The 27,100-nt window shown below is 34.9% G+C and overlaps 1 protein-coding gene across 10 annotated transcripts in view; it reads right to left on the bottom strand.

The window, feature by feature from the left end:
• Positions 1-27,100, bottom strand: part of LOC135218566 (sodium/potassium/calcium exchanger 2-like) — a 490,480-nt gene that overhangs the window by 146,014 nt on the left and 317,366 nt on the right. For 8 of the 10 annotated variants that reach the window (XM_064254943.1, XM_064254946.1, XM_064254942.1 and 5 more), the window contains exon 3: positions 21,444-21,467. The exons of the other annotated variants lie outside the window; for them this stretch is intronic. In XM_064254943.1, the coding sequence (XP_064111013.1) occupies positions 21,444-21,467 (24 nt within the window). The remainder of the gene's footprint in view (positions 1-21,443; positions 21,468-27,100) is intronic. 10 annotated transcript variants of the gene reach the window in all.

The following is a 27,100-nucleotide window of genomic DNA, read 5'->3' as shown; positions in this document are numbered from 1 at the left end:
AGAGAGAGAGAGAGAGCGCCATTGTAATCGAGCAATCCATTCATTATACTTCCATCTCTCTCACACACAAACCCTTGCATGTATATATATATATATATATATATATATATATATATATATTATATATATATATATATACACACACACATATATATATGATGTTTGTGTGCGAGTGTGTAAGCATTCCGCCTATATAAACGGTAGGAGAAACCTTCAAAATAAACCAAATAATGATCTGCAAAACACAGAGGAATTTGTCCTTTGAAGCATATATATATATATATATATATATATATATATATATATATATATATATATATATATATATATATATACATATATATATATACTATATCATATATACATATACATATATATATATATATATATATATATATATATATATATATATATATCAAACATATACATATATAATATATATATATATATATATATATATACATATACATATATATATAATATATATATATATATATATATATATATATATATATATATATATATATATAATTCCTTGTCGCAGGATGATAGCATATCCCATCAACGTTCAAAGACAAGGTCAACCTATCTTTCTATCAGCTAAATTAAATCACAAATCACAAGCGTCAACACACACCGAAATCATCTCAACCGTCCTTCTGCGATAGAAAACCAGCGAACAAACATCCCCTGCAATTGGAGAAAGATAGATATGACGACCCTTCCTTCATGCAATTAAAATTAATCGATGGCCCCGAAGAACTGAAAGTTGAAACGGGCTTCCATTATCGGTTTCCGGCACTGATGAAAGCAGCGATTTTTAAATGTTGATTCTATTGTAAAAAAAAAAAAAAAAAAAAAAGTCTAACGGGACGGGACAATTCGACGCCCATAATTCCTGGAGGCCTTACGACTGAATTGCACACACGCACACACACACATACACACACTCATGCACACGTACACAATGAAGTCCTGGGGACGAAATTGATTTTAGTCCAACCCCAAGGAATGCAAGAAGTTCCAAGTTCCAAGTTTAAAACCCTGATGACGACGGAGAAAGATAAAAAAAAAAGAATGGGGATAAAAGGAGGAGAAACTTCACGGGGAATAAAAGCTATGGAAGAAGTGAGAGTAAAAGAAAAATGGAATGAACAAGGAAAGAATGAGGAGAATGATGAGAAAAAACCGGACAGTGGATGAAATAATTGAGGAAGGGTGACAGGAGAGTCTGGGTGAGGAAGAAATAAATAATAAGAGATGAGAAGGAACGGTGATTAACGCAAAAGATAGATAAATAGAAGTAAAAAAGGACAAAAAGCAAATGCAGGATAGTTGGTAGTAAGAAGAAAAGAGAAAATACAGAGAATAAAGGAACAAAAAGAGCGAGAGTTTGGGAAGGAGGAACGAGGGTCAGATGAAAAACACACACAGAGAGAGAGAGAGAGAGAGAGAGAGAGAGAGAGAGAGAGAGAGAGAGAGAGAGAGAGAGATCTGAATTTATATTATTAGACTGCAAGCATCAGGATTTGCAAAATAGGTTGTCTCAAAATATCACTGCATATTATTGACCTATAATAAGTATAGCTGTAATGTTTCTTCTATAAAAAAAAAGTCTGGTAAATAATACAGAATAACTGTAGGTAATACGGACAACTAGGGCATAAACTTTGGATCTGAATAAAATCAACGAAATACACTGTATCATAAATATTACCGCTCGTTGTGCTAATAGGATTAAATTTGGTGTTAATTGGACATGTGCCTTTAGTAGCATACCATAGGTATTATCGTAGTTTCATATGTAAAACCTCTATAATTATTTTTAAAAATGAGTTGGGATGCTAATGTTTATTTTGTTTTGAAAACAGTACGATGTTAAGAAAGGGAAGTTTTGTAAGACACCATGATTATTTGTAAAGAAAGTCTAGACATGAATACTATGAATATTTGTAAAGGAAGTCTAGATAAGAACGCTATGAATATTTGTAAAGGAAGTCTAGATATGAACAATATGAATGCTTGTACAGAAAGTCGAGTTATGAACTATATTTTTATTTGTACAGACAATCTAGATATGAACTCTACGAATATTTTTGTAAAGACTACGAATATTTTTGTAAAGAAAGTTAAGATATGTACACTATGAATATTTGTAAAGAAAGTCTAGATATGAACACTATGAATATTTGTAAAGAAAGTCTAGATATGAACACTATGAATATTTGTAAAGAAAGTCTAGATATGAACACTATGAATATTTGTAAAGAAAGTCTAGATATGAACACTATGAATATTTGTACAAAAAGTCTAGATATGAACACTATGAACATTTTTGTAAAGAAAGTGAAGATATGTACACTATGAATATTTGTAAAGAAAGTCTAGTTATGAACACTGAATATTTGTAAAGAAAGTCTAGGTATGAACACTATGAATATTTTTGTAAAGAAAGTCTAGATATGAACACTATGAATATTTGTATAAAGAAAGCCTAGGTATGAGCACTAGGAATAATTGTGCATCTGTGTTTATGAAGTGAATTACAAACGCTATATTGCATTTTTATGAGGCCTTCCCCTGCTGCAGTATTTCAGATTAATTTGGTGTTAGTTACTGAGCGCGTCTAATTACAACATATGAATATAAAGAACATTTCAATGGTAAGAGAGATTTTACAAAATAATTCTGAACATCACAGAATAGATAGATAAAAATATTTTTTCTTTTATAAAATGTAACCCTCTTTAGATGGTAGTATGAGTCAGATGAATTTAATTTTCATTACAGGGGAAAATATATCAAAGATTTTAGCAAGTAAAAAAAAAGTAACTTCATAGAATAAAATCATAATTCGTCATAATCGTACTGTTCCCCGTGAATCATTCAGATAAAATAGTTTCTTTAACTTTAGCGGAGACTACCACATTGTCTTCCGTCCGATCATGCTACTTTTACGGCGACTATTGACGAAACATGAAATGATAAAAACTCTTTGTTATTTTCCATTCATTTTTTTATTACAGGTTGGTCCGAGGATCCCCCTCTGACCTTTGCTAGAACAGTTAGCTAATGGCACGGTCATCTGATATCGATGGGAAAAAATAGAAAAATAATATCCTGGTATGATGTTATTTCTAGCCAGCATTGATGACTCTGTGGCTAGATTTTGCTTCAGGATCTTAGTAATTGAGAGAGAGAGAGAGAGAGAGAGAGAGAGAGAGAGAGAGAGAGAGAGAGAGAGAGAGAGAGATTATTCAACATAACAACGAAAATGATCAAAGGATACAATTCAAGAGAGAGAGAGAGAGAGAGAGAGAGAGAGAGAGAGAGAGAGAGAGAGAGAGATTATTAACCATAACGAAAATGTTCAAAGGATACAATTCAAGAGAAGAGAGAGAGAGAGAGAGAGAGAGAGAGAGAGAGAGAGAGCGTAGCAGCAACTCCCAGAAGAAGTAAAAGGGACCGCACTGCTACGCGTGATATTAAATTTATTATGAAGCCAAATGAACAAAGGCGCCGGGGAGAAGTTGACATATTCGCTGAGTCTGAATTAGAAATGGCCCCCCTCCCCTCTAGATTCTAGATTTTAGTCGGAGGAATAATCATCAGAGACCGCCACGTGATGATTAATCAACTTCTCTGTTAAGTTTACTTAGCTATTTCTTAGCAATCTCTCGCTTGGTTTCCCAAGTGATCATAACTGAATTCTTTTTGCAGATCACCTCGAATGCATACTTACATTAGCACGTTCTTTTAAGTGATAAGTAACTCTTTTCAGTCAGGTTATACGAACATCTATTTCCATATTACCTTGAGACGGGTATTGCGAAAAGTTGTTAGAATGAAAATGAGACACAAATGAACTTGTAACGAAGGCTACGTTGCTCATGGATTATATTATTCAGGAAACACGTATCGCCACCGAGACCAGAATCTGAGTTATTTATACAGCAAAAGCAAATCCTCGGTGGATCATATTTTGTTTTCTGCTTTACCAAAGATTTGCCACAGTACACAATATAGTAATACATACACAATATATATATACATATTTAACAACAATATATATATACATATACATATACAGATATATATATATATTAGATAATATATTATATATATATGAATATATATATATTATATAATATATATGATATGCATTATATGTTTCCTGAGGATGTCCCTTTCTTGACGGGAATCGAACCTACGTACGTGAGGTCTCGAGAGCATACGCTAAAATTATTAATGCTGGATAGCAGGCTATCCTTTTTTTTTTTTTCTTTTTTTTTTTTTGTATTAAGAGTCAGTGCGCCGTTTGCTGTAACATGTTTATAGGTTGAATCCCACCTAGAGAGAGAAAACTTCAGCATTCAAGGCTCTTATGAAAGAGGGAAGAAGTCCCCTCCCTTATCCATTTCGGTTTCATAAGATTTGTTCGAAGCGAAGCAATAATTCTATTTGAAAGGATGAATTTTTCCTATGGTTTTTCCTAGTCGTGGGATGTTCCTTGTAACATGCTTCCATCTACAAGCCGCCCCCCCCCACCTCCCGCCCTTTTTCCGAGCGGAACTCTCCTCCCTGCGCCATTTTGTGTACAGAAAAAATTAGTGTCTACGAAGGATGTGTGCTAATTAGGAAGCTCTTATGGGATAAGCAAACAGAGAAACAAGGCAAGTGGATACCGGGGAGGACCTTAATGGACTTCTGTTTCGAAAATCCTTCGTAGAATCAAGTAGAGTGACGCAACGCTCCCTACATTAACTCTGCAAACAGCGGCATTCTGGATATTGATTCTTATTTTTTTTTTTATAACATATTTCTCACTTTTCTGAATACGCTTGTGAGAGTTCTCAGCTGTCTATTGGCGGCGTTATTTGTTGAGATATATTATTTCCTGAATTATTTGGACGAGATGTACTTTAAATGTACTTATAATTCGTATTTCAAGCAATATCAATCCATAACGTTTGTGACGATATTGATAATAAATTTTCGATGGATCGAAAGGCTATCAGTCAGTGGCAGCTCTGTGCTTAAAAGTTTCTTCCTTTCACGCCAAGTGATGAATAGAACAAGGTACCTGGGCCAAGTTGCCGAATATTTAAGGAAACGATTTACCAGACCTACCGAGAACAGACGACAGTGTCATGAGGGACAAAAGACAGGGATCTGAGAGAAACGGCACAAATATCACAATCAAACAGGTTCAGTACGAGTTAAATAGTTTAATATGAGTCAACTCACAGATCATAGGGATGACATCAGGGTAATGAAATTTAAACTTTCATTCTGGTGGTAGCCAGTTCTCTCGTCTTGTGTTTTTTTCTTGGAGGTTTTACATTTTTTCTTTTTTTTTTTCATTTTTATTTCGTTGCTTGTTTGCTTATCACCACCTTTTCCATGTTTTATTAAGGTTTTCGGTCCTCTGATCTCCTGCCATCCTACAATGACTGATTGCTATTTCAGTTTCAGAGGGCCTTGATCTTTTTTTATTTTCATGCTCTCTCCTCTCTCTCTCTCTCTCTCTCGCTCTCTCTCTTATATATATATAATAGCAATTTACCAATCCTTACTAAAAGCATATTCATCTGCTGTTTTCATATAAGTGACTCGTTAATGTTTTTTAACTATTATGTATGATAAATCCGTAAATTAACTAAGCCTACGGGCATAACCAGCCCCGTTTCACGGGCAGAACCAGCTCCGTTTCAGGGAATCCCTTCTCACCCCCACCCCTTCGGAGGGGGGTTGGGCTAGGATGAAACCTCATTATAAACCATCATGGGGGTCCTTACTATAACCCTGCCAAATTTCATGCCCATCGGACCAGTCGTTTGGCCGTGATTGAATGACAGACGGACGAACAGACATTATGTCCATTATAGTAAGATTTTGACCGCTGATGAAGTCTTAGAACTTGGACTTGGCACACTTCTGAAATGCTTGTTTTTACCGGAAATATTAATGAAAGTCCTCCTTAGGATTGAGTCCTATTCTTCCTGCGGGAGTTGGATCAAAGACCTTTCTTCTCATGGGCGAACTCGTCTGTTGATGACAATCTATGCGTCCCTTGAGCTACCTCTAGGAGTCTTGAGGTTACCCCGTACTCTTCTGGGATAATTCTGTAGACGCTGCCTCAAGCATTCAATGGACTTAGCATTCAATGGACTTCGACGGCTTCTCGGATCGATAGCCCTTCGGGCTAAGAGCTTCCACTCGATGGTGCTGGGTGGAAATTGTGTGATATCGATTTCCCCACCAGCCTGGACATTCCTTAGCAACTATTTTTCTTGTGTCGTTTTCTGAAGAGCCAACTAGTTGTCGTCAGGTGCGGACTGAAGCTCAGCTGGGTGGCTGAAACCGTTTTGGTCTCTTTTCAATAAAACATAGGAATATATATATATATATATATATATATATATATATATATATATATATATATATATATATATATATATTTACCCACCAGCCTATATATGGGTATAAACAATGAATAAATTCACATGTATACATCATACATATAAATAACTTGATCACGAAATATATAAAACGTGATATGTATAGTATATATATATATATATAATGATATATATATATATAATTAAAGATACTTAATAATAATTCGATCTTTTAGGACCTCTCCATTCACTTGTCATATTATTCAAACCAGTAAACAAACAAATACCCATTCAATACGCAACTAAAGCCAGCAAAGGCACATTCATTTTCGTTCGACCATTGTTGTCGAAAGCGTTGATGTAGTATATTTCAATGTCGTGGGAACCTTTAGAAAAAAAGGACTAAATTATGTATAATCTTCTTTTTATAAAAAGCCACAGAATGTTAATTATGAAAAAATTTACAAGATGGGCTTTGTTATGCCCTCTCACGGGACAAAGGAGGGACTTCACCGACTTGCTAAATCAATCTTTGATCACCTGCTGTGCAAGAGGCAGCCTTCAAGACTTTAATCAACTTTGTTTGAGTGGTGCCGGAGTAGAAAAGAAAGTCATGTAACTTTTAAAAAGAAAAAACTTTATCTTTTTTTTATTTTCTTTAAGAACCTAAAAGTCACGGAGAAATTGTTCATAAATATTTTACTGTGTCAGGTCTTCTAATCTGTCTGCTTTTAGAAAACACGTGCTTGGGATGTTTTGGTGCGGAGCAAGACTATGCAAACCTCGAGAAATCACATATTTTTTTGCACAAGCTCTTGGTCTTCAACATTCTCCAAAATGAACGAATGGGTCTGACCCATGCTTTGTTATTCCATTCCTATAAAGTTCCTAGCTCGATTTCAGTCTGATCAGTGACTCTGTAGGTCGTAACTTCAAAGGCAAAGTCGTGATTTTTGGACGCTGCTTACAATGATTTCATTTTCATCTTTTGAATTCTGTCAGTGCATCTGATGGACCATTTGCCATTACACCTAAGTCCATTGAAACAAGCTCTTTGGTTCTGAAAACGCCATTTCATCATGCTGACGAGCAAAACATTGATTTCTTACTAGTTACTATATTAAAAATATAATTCGACTTAAAAAGTATTTTCTTTATCTAAAATTTTACATTTCATATTTAACCACTGGAGATCTCAAGGTCGAGATGTAATGAGAAACTTTGTCGTGACTCGTAACTTCGCCGCTGAACTCCTTTCGCCATAAACAACTTTTCCTCCTCAGGTTAGACAAAGCTGGTTGAAACTTCAGCGAATTTCCGTCATGTGTTTACGAGATTTTCGAGTTAGAAAATGTGAAAATAATTAAAAGAAAGCGAACCTATAAAGAGAAAAATACGGCCTGAGATGAGCTAAGAGTGAAGTCAGTGGAAAAGATAAACAGATCCTTTATTTGAGGACTTATCAGGTACTCATATTTCCAGCTTTTAATGGATCCTGTTTTTCAGGATTAATCGTCTCTCTTATTATTCTAGCTTTCTTTATGTTTTCTTATTCGCTTCATATTTGTTAGTTTTCTTGTGTGTATGGTGTTCTTACGTTGCATGGAACCAGTGGTTATTCAGCAACGGGACCAACTGCTTTACGTGACTTCCGAACCAAGTCGAGAGTGACCGTCAGACTGTCTTCTCTTGGAATCCAACTTCATCACTTTTTTGTTGTAGCCAGGTACGTCTAATGAGTTGCTATCTCTTCGTTATGCACCGAAGAATCTTTAGCAAGCTGCCATTACTTTGATATGTAACTGCTTCCCATAAATGAATATTCATTACGATCTTTGACATCCACTGAATAAGGCAGGAAAAAGAATACTTCGTTACTGGCAAAATCATTTTGCAACCTGTGAGCAAAGGCTTTTCTAATCTCATTTCCATAAAAACAAATCTTTCATTGATCAAATGATGCTTACAATATTATCAGCATTCGGGTCCTCATTACTTATTCGGCAATGGCTGCTAATGTGACTTCATCAAGTATGCTCCCGTTTGTTAATTCAGGTGGGATGCTTCGTAAATAATTATGTGAGGCCTGTGTGTCAATACGGTTGACATAATCAAAGCTCATCCTTATAAAGGTTTCTTTTAGTCTGTTATTACTTTAATTACCTCTCACCTTCTGCGCGTGAGTTGCCCATGATAATTCTGAATGCAGGCACTATGACTGACAGACTCGAAGCTTACCGTTTTATTTTTCGCAGCCTCATAAAAACCAATATCATTCCATGTTCTCAGAAAAGTGAACATTGGTCACTTGTATTCCTTCACATTAAAGTGTTAACATCTAAGATATGACTACGTTCTTTGGGCGTCAACAGACTCGAGAGCAACTTTATCCTTGCACAGAAAACCGCTCGTCTTGTATCTTGTCTAATGTCCTTTCCCCAACACATCGAGAGAGAGAGAGAGAGAGAGAGAGAGAAAAGCCACTCGTTTTGCAGACGCCAGCATCCTTATCCCAGAGGTCTTCCATTTCCTGTACTACAAAATTGTGTAGCCATTTTTCTCGGCCGAATGGTGAGTGCGGATCCTCGCAATTTCCTCAGAATCTACAATGCAGCATAAAATGACAATGCCCTTTGTTTCGAGCGTTCTGACATTTACCAGGTGCTGTTTATTCATGCATATATTTATTTGAGTATTAACAATGTCTCTTCGTCTCTGTATTTCAACAGTGCTCTCTCCTGTAGTTCTATTTTCTCAATTCTTCGCTTAAGTATATAATTACAGATGATAGTGCTCAGCAAACTGTTAACTGCTTTTTATGGGTAACGAATATGTCTGCTAATTGTATAATAAAATAGTAAAAGACATGTCTAATTTTCTATTACGCATATTAACCCCACTGTAATAAAGAAGGCCCTAATTTTCATAGCTGCCATAACTGGTTCTAGACTATATATATATATATCGTCTTTCAAAAGTAACCCTCAGGAGAGGTGGAACATACATCCTGCCTATGTGAACTCTCGAGAGAGAGTGAGAATTTCCAGCCCTGTGATTGGCTTATCATCAGCCAACCAGGAGCGTCGTAAGGGACTGGCCTAGACATCAAATGCACGGTTGATGTGAATCTACTCTAACAGTCGTTAAGTTACAAGTGCATCAGATGACAAACTCAGAATTGTACGGAATTTTCACTGAAGAACTTCGCCTACTCGGGGAGTAAGCCTACAAACTACTTTCTTATTGCTGTTGTTGTTGCGGTGGGGGTAGGAAAGGACTATGGAGAGCCTACAAATGTCTGAAAAAGGTGTTTTGCATTGATGTAAAGATACAGGATTTTTAGGATCGGATATTTATGATTTATTTATTAGAATAAATATGCAAAAAATAAATAATGTAGATGTTCAACACTACAGAAAAATGTAACGTGTTTATATTAATTTTCGTTGATGACACAAGGGTCAGTTTGACTGTAGATTTTAGCACGCCTTAATTTACATCAATCTAGGAATGTGTTATTTACAACTTATGCTTGAGGGGAAAAAAATCTTGCACGCGTCTCGAGTAAGCTGGAGATTAGATCACGCCTTATATATATAACTTCTGTACTGTTGAACATGCACATTATTTATTTTTTTTGCATATTTATTCTAATAAATAAATCCTAAATATCCTATCCTAAAACTCCTGTATCTTTACATCAACGCAAAACACCTTTTTCAGACGTTTTTAGGCTCTCCATAGTCCTTTCCTACCCTCACCACAACAACAACAACAACAGCAAGAAAGTAGTTTGTAGGCTTACTCACCGAGTAGGCGAAGTTCTTCAGTGAAAATTCCGTAAATTCTGAGTTTGTCATCTGATGCACTTGTGACTTAACAACTGGTATAGCAGATTCACATCAACCGTGCATTTGATGTCTAGGCCAGTCCCTTAGGACGCTCCTGATTGGCTGATGATAAGCCGATCACAGGGCTGGAAACTCTCAGTCTCTCTCGAGAGTTCACATAGGCAGGATGTATGTTCCACCTCTCCTGAGGGTTACATTTGAAAGACGATCCCTCAGGATAGGTGTAGCATAGATCCTACCCATGTGAACTCTCTCGAGAGACAGAGTTTTCATACCTGTGATTGGCTTATCAACAGCCATTCAGGAACGTCGTAAGGGACTGGCCTAGACATTAAATGCACGGTTGATGTGGATATACTATAGCTTAGTTTTCACGGAGGCTTTTCAGCTCAGCCTCTGATATTCTTTTATGCTCAACGTTTGGGTGAACAACTCTGAATTGGAGAGCAATGTCACCTCCAGTTATATTATTATCACCAACAACGTAAGTAATCCTGATTTTCACTCCTTCGTAATCTGCCGGTTTTAGAAGCGATTCTTCACGTCTCTGAAGTGACATATGTGAATGGACACTGACATGCGGATGGAATAACATTAACGTTTTGTTAGAAATCAATACATCTAGAAATATGTAAGTATCCGGCTTTTCACGACTTTCGCCATGCAATCATCGACGACTAGGCAACTTAATGCCAAATTTCATTAACTGGACGAAAACAAAGTTCACTAAATTGATGAAGATTGATAATATCATAAAGCTCGGCCTCAATTGTTACAGTCATTTTAAGTATTTCCTGAGTTTTTGTTTGTTTGTATGGTGTTTTTACGTTGCATAGAACCAGTGGTTATTCAGCAACAGGACCAACGGGTTTACGTGACTTCCGAACCACGTCGAGAGGGAACTTCTATTACCAGAAATACACATCTCTGACCCCTCAATGGAATGTCCGAGAATCGAATTCGCGGTCACCGAGATGGCAGGCTAAGACCATACCAACAACGCCACTGAGGCGCTTATCTTTGAATTCTTTTAAGTTATCACATGCCATCCAACGGACATTATTCTGAAGTTAATTTTGAGTTTCTGTTTTGAATTATATTTATTAAGGTTCTTCCCATCCACTTATACTTACAATTGGAGAGCAATGTAAAACGTTTTTTTCTTTTTCTATTTTCGTAAGGGTAGGATTATATACTCCCCCCCAACCACCTTTCCCCCCAAAAAAACCACACGGCCATCTCCCCTTCGTGCCGTATTGATTAAGGTATCTTCCCACCCCTTTACATTTACGCTTGGAGAACAACGTAAAACCATTTTTTTATTTCTAATTTTCGTATGGGTAGGGTGTAACTCCACTTGCTACCCTCCCATTCTCCCCCTTCTCGCTCACCCCCCCCCCCCCCCCCCCAAACACCCCGCGTCATAATCTTCTTCCTAGTAGTTGAGAGGAAGTCGAAAAGCTGCTGCATTAAGACACGATTCCTCTTGTCCTCGTAATGAGAGCAGCAGACCTTCAAAGGACGTCTAGATGGGCGGTCGGGAAAGATCCCCTTCACGGACATATATGGGTCTTAAGTTACAACTTCAAGTCTTAAGTTCGAACTCGAAGTCTTCTTCTACTTCTTCTTCTTCCATTATGCTCCGCCATCACGCCGCCTCCTACTCCTCCTCCTACTTAAAAGAATGATTTCGTAATTACCTCCGACTCTCTAAATGGCGAGTCTTTCTTTCTGACGCCGAGGCTGGAGACTTTAAGTGTATAATTTCTGAGAATGGGCGGCAACCATAAATATAATTCATACTTATGTTCATCGTGGGATTGCCGCTACTGATCACGGCATACCACCCCATTTTTATGTAAGTATCGCCAGAAAACAGATGGTAACAATAACCTCATTCTCTTTTGATCAATTCCGGCCTCCTCGGTATATAAGCTTTTGAAAGATGGATCTTCCGACGGAGATTTAGCTAAGAATTACTGCAATTACGCGATGAAATTACACTATAGCTAAACTCAGTGTCCATTTTTTTAGTGACTGTTTCTGGGCCGAATTGCAACTCACTCACTAAGCCTTCTGAGTTTTCATTCCTGACAGCAAAATCTCGACTGCAAATTCATTATCGACGAGTTCTCAACTGCTGATTCATTCTGGACTGCAAATTCACTTTCTACAGACTGACTGCAAAATCTCGACTGCAAATTCATTATCGACGAGTTCTCAACTGTAGATTCATTCTTGACTGCAAATTCACTTTCCACAAACAGACTTCACCATCTCGACTGCAAATTCATTATCGACGAGTTCTCAACAGCTGATTCATTTTTGATTGAAAAATAATTCTGGACTGCAAATTCTCTTTCTACAGACATATCCAGTCTATTTCTCCTATGCCTCACATTGAGGGACCTGGGGAAACCCGAACGAGATTTTAAGGTAAGGTCTTTCCTACAAATTCAGCCCTCTGAAGAAGTCTTTCAAGGCTCTTAGCCTAAGCAAATTGCTTAATCCGTTTTTCTCCTATTTCGAACATTATTCTACCTGTGAGGGAGTTTCCTAACCGATAATACCGAAACATAATTCCCCCTTAGGTGATGTAACCTCATGGGGATTTTTGTGGAATTTTAATAGTGAATAAGTATTTAGAAGATATACACAAATGTATATATAAAACAAACACTGAACTGCCTTCCTTGGATGAGCAGTTCGTCTTATATTATTTAGGAAATCAGTATCATTGATTAACGCTCACTGCTTGTTGAATACGAAAATTTCTTTAAAAGGGGGTGGAGGGAGAGGGGGGAAAAAGAAGTCCATCCGTCTCCCAAGCGTTTGTCCTCATTCGTAATGACAACCAACTCTACTGGGGAGGTGCTACCGGCAGTAGCCTGGCAAGATTTATTATCCCGTGTCGAAAGAAAGGATTATTGATGTCGCTGTGATATCGACCGCCTGTCAGTTACTTGACACAGAAGGGCTGGGATGGAGATGATTTCATGATGTAATATATTACGTTATATGTATATGTATATGTATATATATATATATATATATATATATATATATATATATATATATATATGTACATATATATATATACATATATAATATATATGTATAGTTCACCGAAATATAGTCCTTACCTTTAAAACAGAGTGTATTAATGGGCATTGTACACTTGAGAGAGATATATATATATCTCATGTATAAAAGACTGATTAAAACACTCTGGTTTAAAGGTAAGGACTATATTTCGGTGAACTATACATACATACATACATACATACATACATACATACATACATACATACATACTACCTACATACATAGACAAGAAAAAATAAAAAAGCTCCATACATACAACATTAACAGAACATATAACCATATACATAACATATATATCATTATTATATATTAGATATATATATATATATATATATATTAGTTACAGAATGCACGTAACAACTGATATCCTTGTTCCTCATTGACGTAAAATTTTATCATCAGTGTTATCATTAACACCAACCAGTAACGTTGAAAGGTAGATGATATCGTACCTCCTGTATGGTTAATTACTTTGCTAGATATCATGATAACCCAGTTATGTTAAAGACCAATATGAAATTTGAGTAACAGATAGTCAGAAGCTAATAAAATCTAGAATAATTTCAGATTAATTTTTATGGCTGTATCGTACGTTAAATGATAGTGAGTAAATTCTATATAAATAAACAGGAAAAAAACCGATACTAAAACGTCTTTAGAAAAAGCGAGGAGGATAAAATGAAGCGATGCAATATCCCTGGATAACACTCATCTACTACAACTTTTCAGAGTTGGGTAGTGATTTGAAACACGCTAAATAATCTATTCAGATCACAAGAGCTGGTCAGCGTCGTCTGCAGAGGTTAGCGTTGCGCAAAGCGCCATCATTTCATTACCCTCATTTCTCTCAAGGTATACGAGTCTTTGTTTTCTGTGTGAAGCTGGTTTTTACATACTTGTGGAAAGACTCAGAGGATGATCCGTAGACCTACATACTTGGGAGAGACATTTTACTGACATCACAATTGCTTTTCCACTGCTCTCCAGTTTTCACCAAAATTTGTCTTCAGTTTGCTGAAAGTACCTAAACAGTGATGATTTTACCTGTCCATGTAAGAGAGAATCAACTTTGGGAACATGTTCAAAATGATAATTGGAAATTAAAATACAAACAGTTTTAAATATTATAATGAGCACGTTTTTCCTGGATTCGAATCAGTTGTTGGTAATCGTCCTTAACTTTTCTGCAATACTCAGAACCTCTCTAGAAACCTAACAATCTAAATGGCTATTAAAATATATATATATATATGTTATTAAGAATAAAAGTCTCACAATGACAGATAATAACAATAACACTAAGAAATTCAAGTAATGAAAATGTTTTGATGAAAATGCGCACATGGTCTTATTACTAATAAAGAAAGTAAACAGCTGTTACAGCGGTTCTCATGTGACAAGACATTACCTACCTTACTAAGGAACAAGATATAATCGAAGGAAAATATCTTTGGTGAATACCAGAGACACTATACCCTGGAACCCGGATATGACGTCACAATGAATTTCAGGTAATACAGTGAATTATTAAGACGACAATTCCATCTTCTGCCAAATTATTATTTTTTTTAATAAACCTTAATCTTACATAACACTTTTGTTCCATGCTTATTAATTGAAAAAATAGGAAAGAAGATGCATATTGAGAAATCTTAGTATTAGATTATTTGTGCCTGTGGAAGATAATGCTCTATATTTGCAAGGTACTGGTAATTCACATCGTTTAAGCCTGTCAACTGTGGTCTTTGGATGTCATTATAACAGTTCAGTAAAGATAATAATTTAAAGATATTAGCGAGTCAACTATGATCTTTCGATGTCATTATAACAGTTTAGCAAAGATAATCATTGAAAGAGGATAATCTTAACAAATACGAAATTATAGTATTGAAAAGTAGTAACAAACCTTCCAACTTTGATATAATAATCATTGTAAATATTTTGTGCAGTCAGTTACGTAACTTAAATAAAAACTGGAAAATGGTTAACAGCATAACTTGACGGGTCTAAATTCAACAATATTGAAAATGGTTAACAGCATTACTTGACTGGTGTAAATTCAACAACAGTTGAATTATTTTCTACCAGCCTGGGGGACAATAATTACTCTAAGTTATTGTACTTAGTACATTCAGTTACCCTAACTACAAAAACTGGGAAATGGTGAACTCGACTGATCTCAATTGATGGGATCATAAATTTGGTTTTATGAATGGGCATCCATAATGGAAATTTTGGAGATTGTGGAAAAGAGGCCTGTCTGGACTTTCGAGCGGGAATTACTGATCAACATTTACAGAGAATTTCAAAATGAAAACAATTCCAGGCCTTGATAATCTCTCCTTGGTTAGCGCAAAATAATTCTAGGTATTTACTATGTATTTATTTCTCCTTGGTTAGAGTAAACAAATTCTAGTTATTTACTATGTAATAATTTTTTCTTGGTTAGCTTTAACAAATTCTAGGTATTTAATATGTAAGATATTTATAATAAAAAAGGCCTTATGAGTCTTTTGAACAGGCACTACTGATCAAAATTTACAGAGAATTCCAAAATTAAAATAATTCCGGGCCTTGACCATTTCTCCTTGATTATCACAAACGCATTCCAGAAACAAAGGTATTAACTATCAAAGATATTTTATGTTAGAAAGATGGCGTTAGCAATGACATCCTCAGATTTAAATGAACAATTGACCGAACAATCTGAAAAAATCTTTCATGAGCAATTCTGCTGGATTTATGATCACAGAGCGTTACCTCCCATCGTGCCAAAGTAGAGAAGCCTTTCCCTACCTCTGTCCACTCTACAGAAAAGAGAGAATTCTATCATTCCCATCTGTAGTCTCAATAAATCACAGGAAAACAAGTCTGACAAAAAAAGAGAAAAAGGGAGAATATAAAATAAAAGAGAAACCTCTAAATGTGACCACACAGAGACAGAGTGAGGGAAGCGGCTTTGAAAAATCATTCGCTTAGTCTAAGAGACATATCAATTTGTCGCCGTAACTGCACACAGTCAAAACACACACACACACACAAAAAACACGATGCACAAATGATGATTTTCGAGGCAGAGGCAGGCAAATGAGGAGAAATAAATAGGCTTGTTCATTTCGCCATGAATGACTTTTTTTTTTCTGGGCGTGATGGAAGTCTGGAGTGGAAGAGATCACAAAAGGCAGGCAGAGAGAGAGAGAGAGAGAGAGAGAGAGAGAGAGAGAGAGAGAGAGAGAGAGAGAGAGATATGTTCAAAAATAAAAGAGGAGATAGGTAATAAATCATTGCGGAATGAGAGGGTAAGAGAGATATCATTGCTGAATGAGAAGAGGAGAGAGAGAGAGAGAGAGAGAGAGAGAGAGAGAGAGAGAGAGAGAGAGAGTGCTTTATATATATTATAATTTTGGATCCAGTTTCGTAAAAAAAAAAATAAATGCCTTCATGAAACAAGTGCAACGGAAAAAATGAGACTTGAAAAGAAAAAAAATGTAATCAAATTTAATTTCTCACAAAAAAAATCATCGACTCGTAAATAAGGTCACTAAGAGGTCAGTGAACGTCTTAAAAAAACAAAAAGTAATAAAAGAAATGGTTAGGAAAATGAAAGGGATTCACTACTCAAAAGAAACCCCAAGAAGTGGATATCGAAGGGGAAAGAGAGCACATAATGGGAGGGGGAAGGATATAGTTATGGTTTCCTTCCGTCTCTTATTGGAGAGGAAACAGCTGATACATGCGACAGTAAGCAGCTATATAGAAAGGGGGAAGTCTCCCTCCTAAAATGTCAGGGCCAAAGAAAACGGGCTAAAATGTCAGGGATAAAGAAAACGGGACACCAAAGACAGGAAGCTTGGAGGAAGGTTAGAAAAAAATAGACTGGAAGAAATAGTGGCAAGAAAAAAAAAAAAAAAAAAGACCTAAAGGTAATGACCCGGCAAGAACAACAACGAATGAGATACAGAAGGAAAATACGATAAGTATACGATAAAAATGGAGGGTTGAATGACAAGTATGGAAGCGTTCTGAATTCTATATCTATTAATCGAATTCTTATTCTTCTGTAACGATATTGATTCGATTGGAGATAATATATGACATTTGAGTGACGTCGGATGATTTATAAGATGATTTATAAGTACTAAAAGATCTGATTTAAAAAGAAAAATAGTATTAATATGTTTGGAAAGAGTAAACTATATATTAAATTTAAGCACGACGACTACTAAGACTACTAAAGAAAGAAAGTTTTAGATGCAGTAAATATCATAAACAATCATGGAAAATTAAGACTGAATCGGAAACATAGGTGACAGCATGAATCTAAGAGAAATGATTTGGAATAAGTCTGAATTTATATGCATGATCTGGGAGAAGACCATATTAATTAAAAATGTGTGTGTGTGTGTGTGTGTGTGTGTGAGAGAGAGAGAGAGAGAGAGAGAGAGAGAGAGAGAGAGAGAGAGAGAGAGAGAGAGAGTGATTCGGCTGTTCGAGTCAAATTGAGGCAGAGGGGTGTTTTAGAAACAGAATTAAAAAGAAAGCAAAATAATAGATTTAAAAATGGAGAAAAAAAAGGAACGCAAAGTTAAATCGATAGATAAACGAGTGAGGAATGCAATGAAATTATAAGAGATTAAAGGAATAACGAGATGAATAATAAATAAATAAAGAATAAGCGAACGAAAAATGACAGCCGCTCTTTAATGTCACCGTTATACTCGTCATCATGAACACGTCACGAATAGCAACGGTTGTCGTAACCTTTGACATTTCCGAACACGAGACTAATTCAATTAGATTCAAAGGCTACGAACAAAATTCGTGAGGGGAGGAGGAGGACGCACGAAGGTCAGAACTTATAGAGAGTTTCGTAACTAACAAAATTACGTGGCAAATTTTTCGCAAATTTCTATATTGAGTAACAAATGGATAATTATCCTTTTTCAATCTTTAACAGGCGTTTTACGTTTTGTTTTGATAGAAATAAAATTAAAATATAAACGAAATTTTTCAAATCAGTAATATATATATATATATATATATATATATATATAGATATATATATATATAGATATATATATATATATATATATATATATATATATATATATATACATCATAATACGTATATATATATATTATATATAATATATATATATATATATATATATATGCATATATATATCATATATATATATATATATATATATATATATATATATATTAGATATATATATATATATATATATATATATATATATATATATATATATATATATATATATATATATATATATATATATATATATATATCCATATATATAATTTTGGACGAACCGGTAATCATACGAATTTAACATCGTCATATGACTATCAAATCGCCAAAGGAGATAAATATAAAGAAAATAAAAAGGAATAACAGCATTTTCGACCAAAAATGGGGGTAAACAAACAAAAAAAGAGGATACTGAAACATTAGGAAATGTTGCGGAATAAAAAGACAAGCCATCTACTTGCAATTCTGGTCAGAGTAAAACTCTCCCTTCATTTACGTAATGGAACTCAAGGTTATATAAATATTCATATACACTCTTCGCCCATTCAGCTCTCTCTCTCTCTCTCTCTCTCTCTCTCTCTCTCTCTCTCTCTCTCTCTCTCTCTCTCCATTTTCAGTGGAATAAAATAATTTGACTTTTGACTTCTTTTGGTCATAACAAACTCTCTCTCTCTCTCTCTCTCTCTCTCTCTCTCTCTCTCTCTCTCTCTCCATATTTCGTGGAATAAAGCGCTTTGGCTTTTGACTTATTTTTGTTATAAGTCTCTCTCTCTCTCTCTCTCTCTCTCTCTCTCTCTCTCTCTCTCTCTCTCTCTCTCTCTCTCTCTCTCTCTATTTTTTGTGGAATAAAGAGCTTTGGTTTTTTACTTATTTTGGTTATAATTCTCTCTCTCTCTCTCTCTCTCTCTCTCTCTCTCTCTCTCTCTCTCAATACTTTGACTTTTGACTTATTTTGGTTATAAGTCTCTCTCTCTCTCTCTCTCTCTCTCTCTCTCTCTCTCTCTCTCTCTCTCTCTCTCTCTTTGCAAGGACATATGTGCGAAAGACTTTCACGCGCTCCGGGATTTTCACCTCCATTCAATTTTCCCACACTTACATCTATTGGTTGTTTTAGGAGGTATGACTATTCTCATTATTCACGCTCTTTCTCTCTTCTCTTCACTTTCATTCTCCTTTTGACCCTTCCACCTACTTGAGTTAATCGAATGAATTATCTAAAATCCAAACAAATCATTGTTTTTTTACGAAATTCACTTATATTATTTCTCACTTCAAGTTATCGAGTGACTTTTTCCTCATAGGAAAGGAGGTTTACACAAAAGCCAATCGCAATTTTCTAAAGCCAATGCCAAAACGACCAGTAAGATTAGGATATTGAAGGAAACCGGTCCATAACAGTTAGCGAGAACTTTAGTTAAGACAGATTAAAAGAAGGACGTTTAAACGTTTACTATGTTCAAGTATAGGATGAATGATTTAAACCTTGCAATATTCTTTTTAGGATTACTGAACGTTCATAACTGTCAATTCATCTTACATTGGTAAAACCAAGGTAACGTTCGAATATGGCAAGAGCATCTGTGACATTACAACACGGAAAAAACGTCTGTAACCTCCTGAGGCAAGACCGTTTGCTACTACAGACTGTTAGGACATTTATACGGCTGGAGTTTGTGAAAACGTTCGTTGCAATACAATACATGAGGATGCTTTTAGCATGTCACTGCAGTCAGAATATTTCAATCGGAAGAATGTAATCATATGGATATAACATTTGAAAAAAAAAATCACCTATATTTAAAAAAATAATCACCTACGGATGAAATTTTGACGGAATGAACGAATTCGGAAATATAATTATTAAATAAAGGGAGGGCATTCATTTCCGCTTGATTATTGATATGTAAGATACTGAAAACATAGAAATTATTTTGACGGAGGGGTAAAACCGATTCATTAGTGACATATATTGATTCATTTGTGACTGAAATATTAATGATAAGACTTTTCCAATATTATTAATAATAATAATAACAACAACAATAATAAGAGTTAATAATAATAGAAACATTCCTTCTATTCGCCTTTCATAAAACGGTAAAACCGAAACTTCGCATTTCAGATTAAAACTTGACAGACAGCGTTTAAATCAAAATGAATCACGATGAATGAAATAAAAAAAAACAATATTGGAAGATGATGAAACGAGAGGGAATGCAAGCACATAAAAATAAAGGAAGGAGACGAGAATGAAAGGAGGAAAAAAACGAAACAAAGCACCTGGAGACTCATCCACTAAGAGAAAGGGAGTCAAAGAAACGAAGAGATAAAAAAGAAAATATTATTTTCGTGCCAACTCAGTCCTGCTCGGGTTGAATGTTCAACAACTGCTCACTGATGTAAAAGAAAATAAAATGCTTCCCCCTAACAGGGCATGTACGATGCTCTATTTCTTAAATTGTAGAAGGAAGAGGAAATCTAACAGACAACTGAAACTAATATAAGATCATGGTCTAGAGAAGGCTAGTCAAAAATATACAGTCAGATTTACAATCACGGCTCTGATAAAGACAGTAATCACTGAAGTATTAATGATAAGGCTTTTCCAATAATAATAATAATAATAATAATAATAATAATAATAATAATAATAATAATAATAATAATAATAATAATAATAATAATAATAATAATGAATGAAACGAAAAAAAAATGAAATAAAATCAAGAAATGCAACATTACCAGTAATATAATCTTATCAAAATAATAATAATAATAATAATAATAATAATAATAATAATAATAATAATAATAATAATAATAATAATAATAAAACTAACATAGAAAGAGTGAAATTCTAATGGTATTTATAAACAAAATGACATTAATAATAATAATAATAATAATAATAATAATAATAATAATAATAATAATAATTAATGAATGAATCAATAATAATAATCATAATAATTGTGTAAAACGAGCACGGTGCAGCCACATGCGCTTTTGGGGTACTTTTGCCGGACTCACCAATGTTTGAGCAGCATTCTGATGCTGAAAATAAAGTAGCGTTAGTAATTATGGGAGGATAATAAGATGAGGTTTCCTGTCATTGGACACTCTAAACATTTCTCTTGCAATACCAAGTGGGGCAGGGTTGAGAGAGAGAGAGAGAGAGAGAGAGAGAGAGAGAGAGAGAGAGAGAGAGAGAGAGAGAGAGAGAGAGACGCTATAAATTTATTGAAGTCAGGTTTTGTTAAAATAACCAGAGAGAGAGAGAGAGACCTTACCTTACCTTACAGACCTTACATCTTGTTCGGGTTGCCCCAGGTCCCTCAGTGTGAGGCACCTCTAATGTCTACCAGAGAGTTGCTAGTACATCTTCCGGTATATTTTGCATCTTCCAATCTTGATGGTCTGGGATGCAGTTTAGATATTTGTCGAGCTTATTCTTAAACACATCTACGCTCACTCCTGATATATTCCTCAGATGAGCTGGCAACGCATTGAATAGACGCTGCATTATCGATGCTGGTGCGTAGTGGATTAATGTCCTGTGTGCTTTCCTTATTTTCCTGGATAGTTTTGGGCACTATTAATCTACCTCTGCTTGCTCTTTCTGATATTTTTAGTTCCATGATATTTTCTGCTATTCCTTCTATCTGTTTCCATGCCTGAATTATCATGTAGCGTTCTCTTCTCCTTTCTAGACTATATAATTTTAAGAATTGTAGTCTTTCCCAGTAGTCTAGGTCCTTAACTTCTTCTATTCTAGCTGTAAAGGACCTTTGTACACTCTCTATTTGTGCAATATCCTTTTGATAGTGTGGGTACCATATCATATTGCAATATTCAAGTGGACTACGAACATATGTTTTTATAAAGCATAATCATGTGTTTCAGCTTTTCTTGTTTTGAAGTGCCGTAACAACATTCCCATTTTTGCTTTACATTTTGCCAACAGAGTTGCTATTTGATCATTGCATAACATGTTCCTATTCATCGTCACAACCAAGGTCTTTAACTGCTTCCTTATTTGTGATGGTCTCATTATTATGGTCCCTTATATGCATATAGCTTTCTTTCTCTGTCTCCATAATTTATTGATTCAATTTATCAGAGTTAAATACCATCCTATTTACCATCTGCCCAATCATATACTTTGTTAAGGTCTCTTTGTAGAGCGTTCCTATCTTCATCACAAGTAATTTCTCTACTTACTTCTTGTGTCATCTGCGAAACTACTCACTACCGAATCCTTAACATTATTGTCTATGTCTTCAATCATAATAACAAACAGTATTGCAGCTAACACCGTACCTTGCGGCACACCGGATATTACCTTGGCTTCATCGATTTCTCGTCGTTTTGCAATAACTATCTGTTTCTGTTGTGTAAAAATTCTTTTAACCATCTTCCTACTTTATATCCACGATATTGTGTTTTCTAATTTTCTTCGCTAATATATTATGGTCTACTTTATCAAGCTTTTGCAAAGTCTAAATAAACCACATCTGTTTCATTTCCGCTTTTCATATTTTTGAATATGTTCTCACGGTGGACTAACAGTTGGGTTTGTGTACTTTTTCCGGGTACGAAACCATGTTGTCCTATTAAACAAATTATTTTTTTTTATTAAATGTTTCATAATATTTTTCTCATTACCCTTTCATACACTTTCATAATATGATGTTAGACTCACAGGCCTATAATTACTTGCCTCTAGTCTTGATCCACTTTTGAAAGTAGGGGTAATATATGCTAATTTGTGCTCATCATAAATCTTGCCTGTATCTACACTTTGTCTTAATAATATTGCAAGTGGCTTTGCGATAGAATGAACTACTTTCTTTAACAAATAGCAGGAATCCATCAGGCCCTGCAGCAGCTCCATTTTTAATTTCATTAATAGCCTGCACAATATCAGCTTCATTAATATCTATGTCAGCTAAATATTCACTATTTTCATCCCTTACTTCTATATCATTATCTTCATTATCTATTCTAGGGGTGAATTCTCTCTTATATCGTTCTGCAGTATGTTGCAAATTTCCTTTTTGTTTTTTCATTCGTTTAATCTCCCTTCAATTCTCAGAGGGCCTATTTCTATTCTTCTTTTATTCATCTTCTTTCGCATATGAGTATAATGTTGTTTGGGGTTTTGCTTGATATTTAATACGGTTTTTTCTTCCAAGTCCCGTTTTTCATTTTCTTTTGATTGTATAATCTTTTGTTCTGCATTTTCTATCTTACTTTTAGTTCTATAACTTTCCATGCATTTTTTTCTTTTGCAAGACCTTTTTTTCCACTTTCTGATTTTCTGGAACAAGATCCTTCTGTCTCTTGGTATGCATGAATGATGTTTACTTTTCTTCTTCGGTATATATTTTTATTTTTCTAGTTTCTCCAATATTTTATAATATCTCCGTATTTACCCTTATGTCATCACTTACGAAAATGTATCCCAATCTTTGTTTAATTCTTCATTTATTTCTGACCATTTTATATTTTTACTGTAAAACTTGTATTTTCCATATCCTTTCCCACTTTTTCATTTCTTGCTTATCTCTATTTTCACTTGCTTTGGAATGAACTGTTAATTCTATGACATTATGGTCTGAAATACTCGCATTATAAACTATTATTTCTTTAACATAATTCATCTCGTTCACAAATACTAGGTCTAAAGTATTTTCCTTTCTTGTTGGCAGGTGATTTATTTGTGAATGTTGTATTCTAGTAGCATATCTAATAGCTTTTCAAATTGCCTCTTATCTTCTGCACTACTATTACTCTCTTTTTTATATGTATAAGTACAACCACAATCTCCTATTCGTTCTTTCCATCTACGAAAGGAAAGTTGAAGTCACCAGATAGGAGAATAGTCCAGTCCTTGTGATTTCTACATATATCATCCATTTTTCAATTATTAAGTCAAACTCTTTAGTATTAGGAGGTCTATATATTACTATGTTCATCAATTTTTCAGATTCAAATTCTACCGCTATTAGTTCAAATTCTGAGTTACTATATTTCTCATATATTTTTTCCTTGTTTTTTGTCTTTCCCATATATTGCGGTTCCCCTTGATTCCTATTTTTTCTATCTGATCTATAAGTTTTGGAACCCTTTTATTTTGATCATCATTCCCAGTCTCTTGGGAATACCAGGTTTCACTTATATTCATTATATCTATTTTCTTTTCATTTTGGGTTAGTTTCTTTCTAAGTACTCTATTTTTCTTTTTGAGTTACTCGTAACTAAACCCTGCGCATTCATCACTATGATGGTTTGCGTGTTTTCTCCTTCATTAATACAGGTAGTAATAAGGATTTTCCCATGTCTCTTTCCTGTTCTGGTATGTTGTTCTTTTTTTCATTTCCAGAAATTCTGACATTAAAAAAATCCAACTTTTCCATAATATTTGATCTTCCTTCATCATAATTATTCATTTTGTGTCTGAATCTGCAATTTTCTCCGTGTTTCTGCAATATCCTCATTGCATAATAAATACAGTTATTATCTCTTGAGTAGAATTTCGGAGCTGATGCTTTGAAATTTTTGCTGACACCTCTGCATATCTCATTGGTGGTTTGCTTTTCTCTCTTTTACCTGATATTCTTGATTTCTCTCTTTATTTGTTTCTTTCTTATTTTGGATTTTATTACTTGGTTGGTTATTTATTTGATTATGATTCATGGCTACAGGGTGCATATATTTGCATTTTTTGTCGAACTTACATCCTTTTCCTTCTTTTAGGTTTATACATATTTTTTGGATGCAGATCTCTGCAATCATCCCCATATCCATCTAAGTATGCACATTTACCATATATTTCATAGTTTTGACATATCTTAGGATGTGTGTAGATAACATTCTCTCTCCAAATCTGCAATTCCCTCTTTTCAAAAGGTTGCAGATTTTGTCTTTCTTGTCTATTTTTTCCTCTTTCCCGTCATTGTATAGATCTGGGTAGAGCGCCTCTTCGGATTTGCTTTTCTGTTGTCATATCGTAATTTATTTCTTCGTAGGTATGCTGTCTTTATTGCCTCATATGTAGTATCAATGAGTATCTCTGCATCCATACTTTTATCTTGTTCTTTGTTTTCCTTATTTTTTTCTGTCATTTCATTTTTGTTTACTTCTCTTCCGTTTTCCTCTTCTTCTTTTTCTTCTTCTTCTTCCTCTCCTCTTCTTCTTCATCCTCAACTATTGTACATTCAATCTGATTTTAATAACATTGTCTATCCATGATAGACATGTTGAACAAAAAATTCTTGTATCTTTTCTCAAATCTTGTATTACCTCAGCACACTGTGGATGGGTCGGAATGTTGCATGCAGCACATTTTCTGATTAGGTTTTGTGGATTGACTATGCTATACCAAACCTTACAGAGAGAGAGAGAGAGAGAGAGATTAAATATGTTGAAGACAGATTCAGTTAAATTTACCAGAGAGAGAGAGATGAGAGAGAGAGAGAGAGAGAGAGAGAGAGAGAGAAGATAAATATGTTGAAGACACATTCAGTTAAATTAACCAGAGAGAGAGAGAGAGAGAGAGAGAGAGAGAGAGAGAGAGAGAGAGAGAGAGAGAGAGAGAGAGAGAGGATAAGTGGACAGAAACGCTATAAATATATTGAAGTCAGATTTTGTTAAAATAACCACAGAGAGAGAGAGAGAGAGAGAGAGAGAGAGAGAGAGAGAGAGAGAGAGAGAGAGAGAGAGAGAGAGAGAGAGAGAGAGAGAGAGAGGATGACAAAAACATCTGTAAACATTACAAGAATGTTGAAGTCTTAACGCATAAATAAACAATTCTGCGTGAGCATTAACTTCAAGAGATGTTTGGAGTGTCCTGAAGATATTTACACTTATTCAAAGGTAAGACATTGAGAAGACAAAGAATGATGAGACAAGAGAACACAGAAAATCGGTTTAAAACATCCACACTTGGTAGTTCCTTACAAATATTAAAAAAGATAAGATTTAAAATGTCAGGAACCACAATTAGAGGGAATTTGCTTAAAGAAGAAGATAGTTGAATTGAAATGACTCATGTTGAGTTGGTTCCCCCCCAAAATTTATTATTATACTGTCCCAAATAATGTACCAAAATATTTTGACAGAGCAAAGCAATTTCCCCTAAGTGTGGTGTTCTTTTATAAGACACTTATTTTACAAAGGAACAATGGCTTTAGTCACCTTGCCATCTGCTGTCATATCATTGATTTGTGAAGGAGGACATTGATGATCTATAGAAAAAGATTAAACTAGAAGTCTATTTTCCATGAAAAAAGTTGTATAGAGTATCTCGTCTTGAGGAGGGTTTCTTGATTACGACGTAAAAAATGTTACAGCTTTTGTTGCTGATTTGAATCAAGGGGTTATTTCTAGCAGGGGGTTGGGGGGGGGGGTGGGGGGGATGTGGAAGGGGGAGGGTGATAATTAAGGAAATTTCGTGGGCTAACTTTTTTTAATGAATCATCAGAGAGCGGATACTGATAGATGTTCATTTGTGGTGGTCTTAAGTGTAGTATACGATGAAGTAAATGAGTTTATTTGAATAACGTCATCGTGTACGTATGCGGATGGAGAAGTATTGCGTCCGAGTCATCCCTAATAATTCTTTTTAATCTATATTGCCAGACTTTTTGGTGTCTGCGAATACGTTGTACGTGGTTTATCTTTAC

This window comes from Macrobrachium nipponense, chromosome 9, assembly GCF_015104395.2.
Source record: "Macrobrachium nipponense isolate FS-2020 chromosome 9, ASM1510439v2, whole genome shotgun sequence".
Classification (NCBI taxonomy): domain Eukaryota; kingdom Metazoa; phylum Arthropoda; class Malacostraca; order Decapoda; family Palaemonidae; genus Macrobrachium; species Macrobrachium nipponense.
This window is presented reverse-complemented; position numbering and strand designations above follow the sequence as displayed.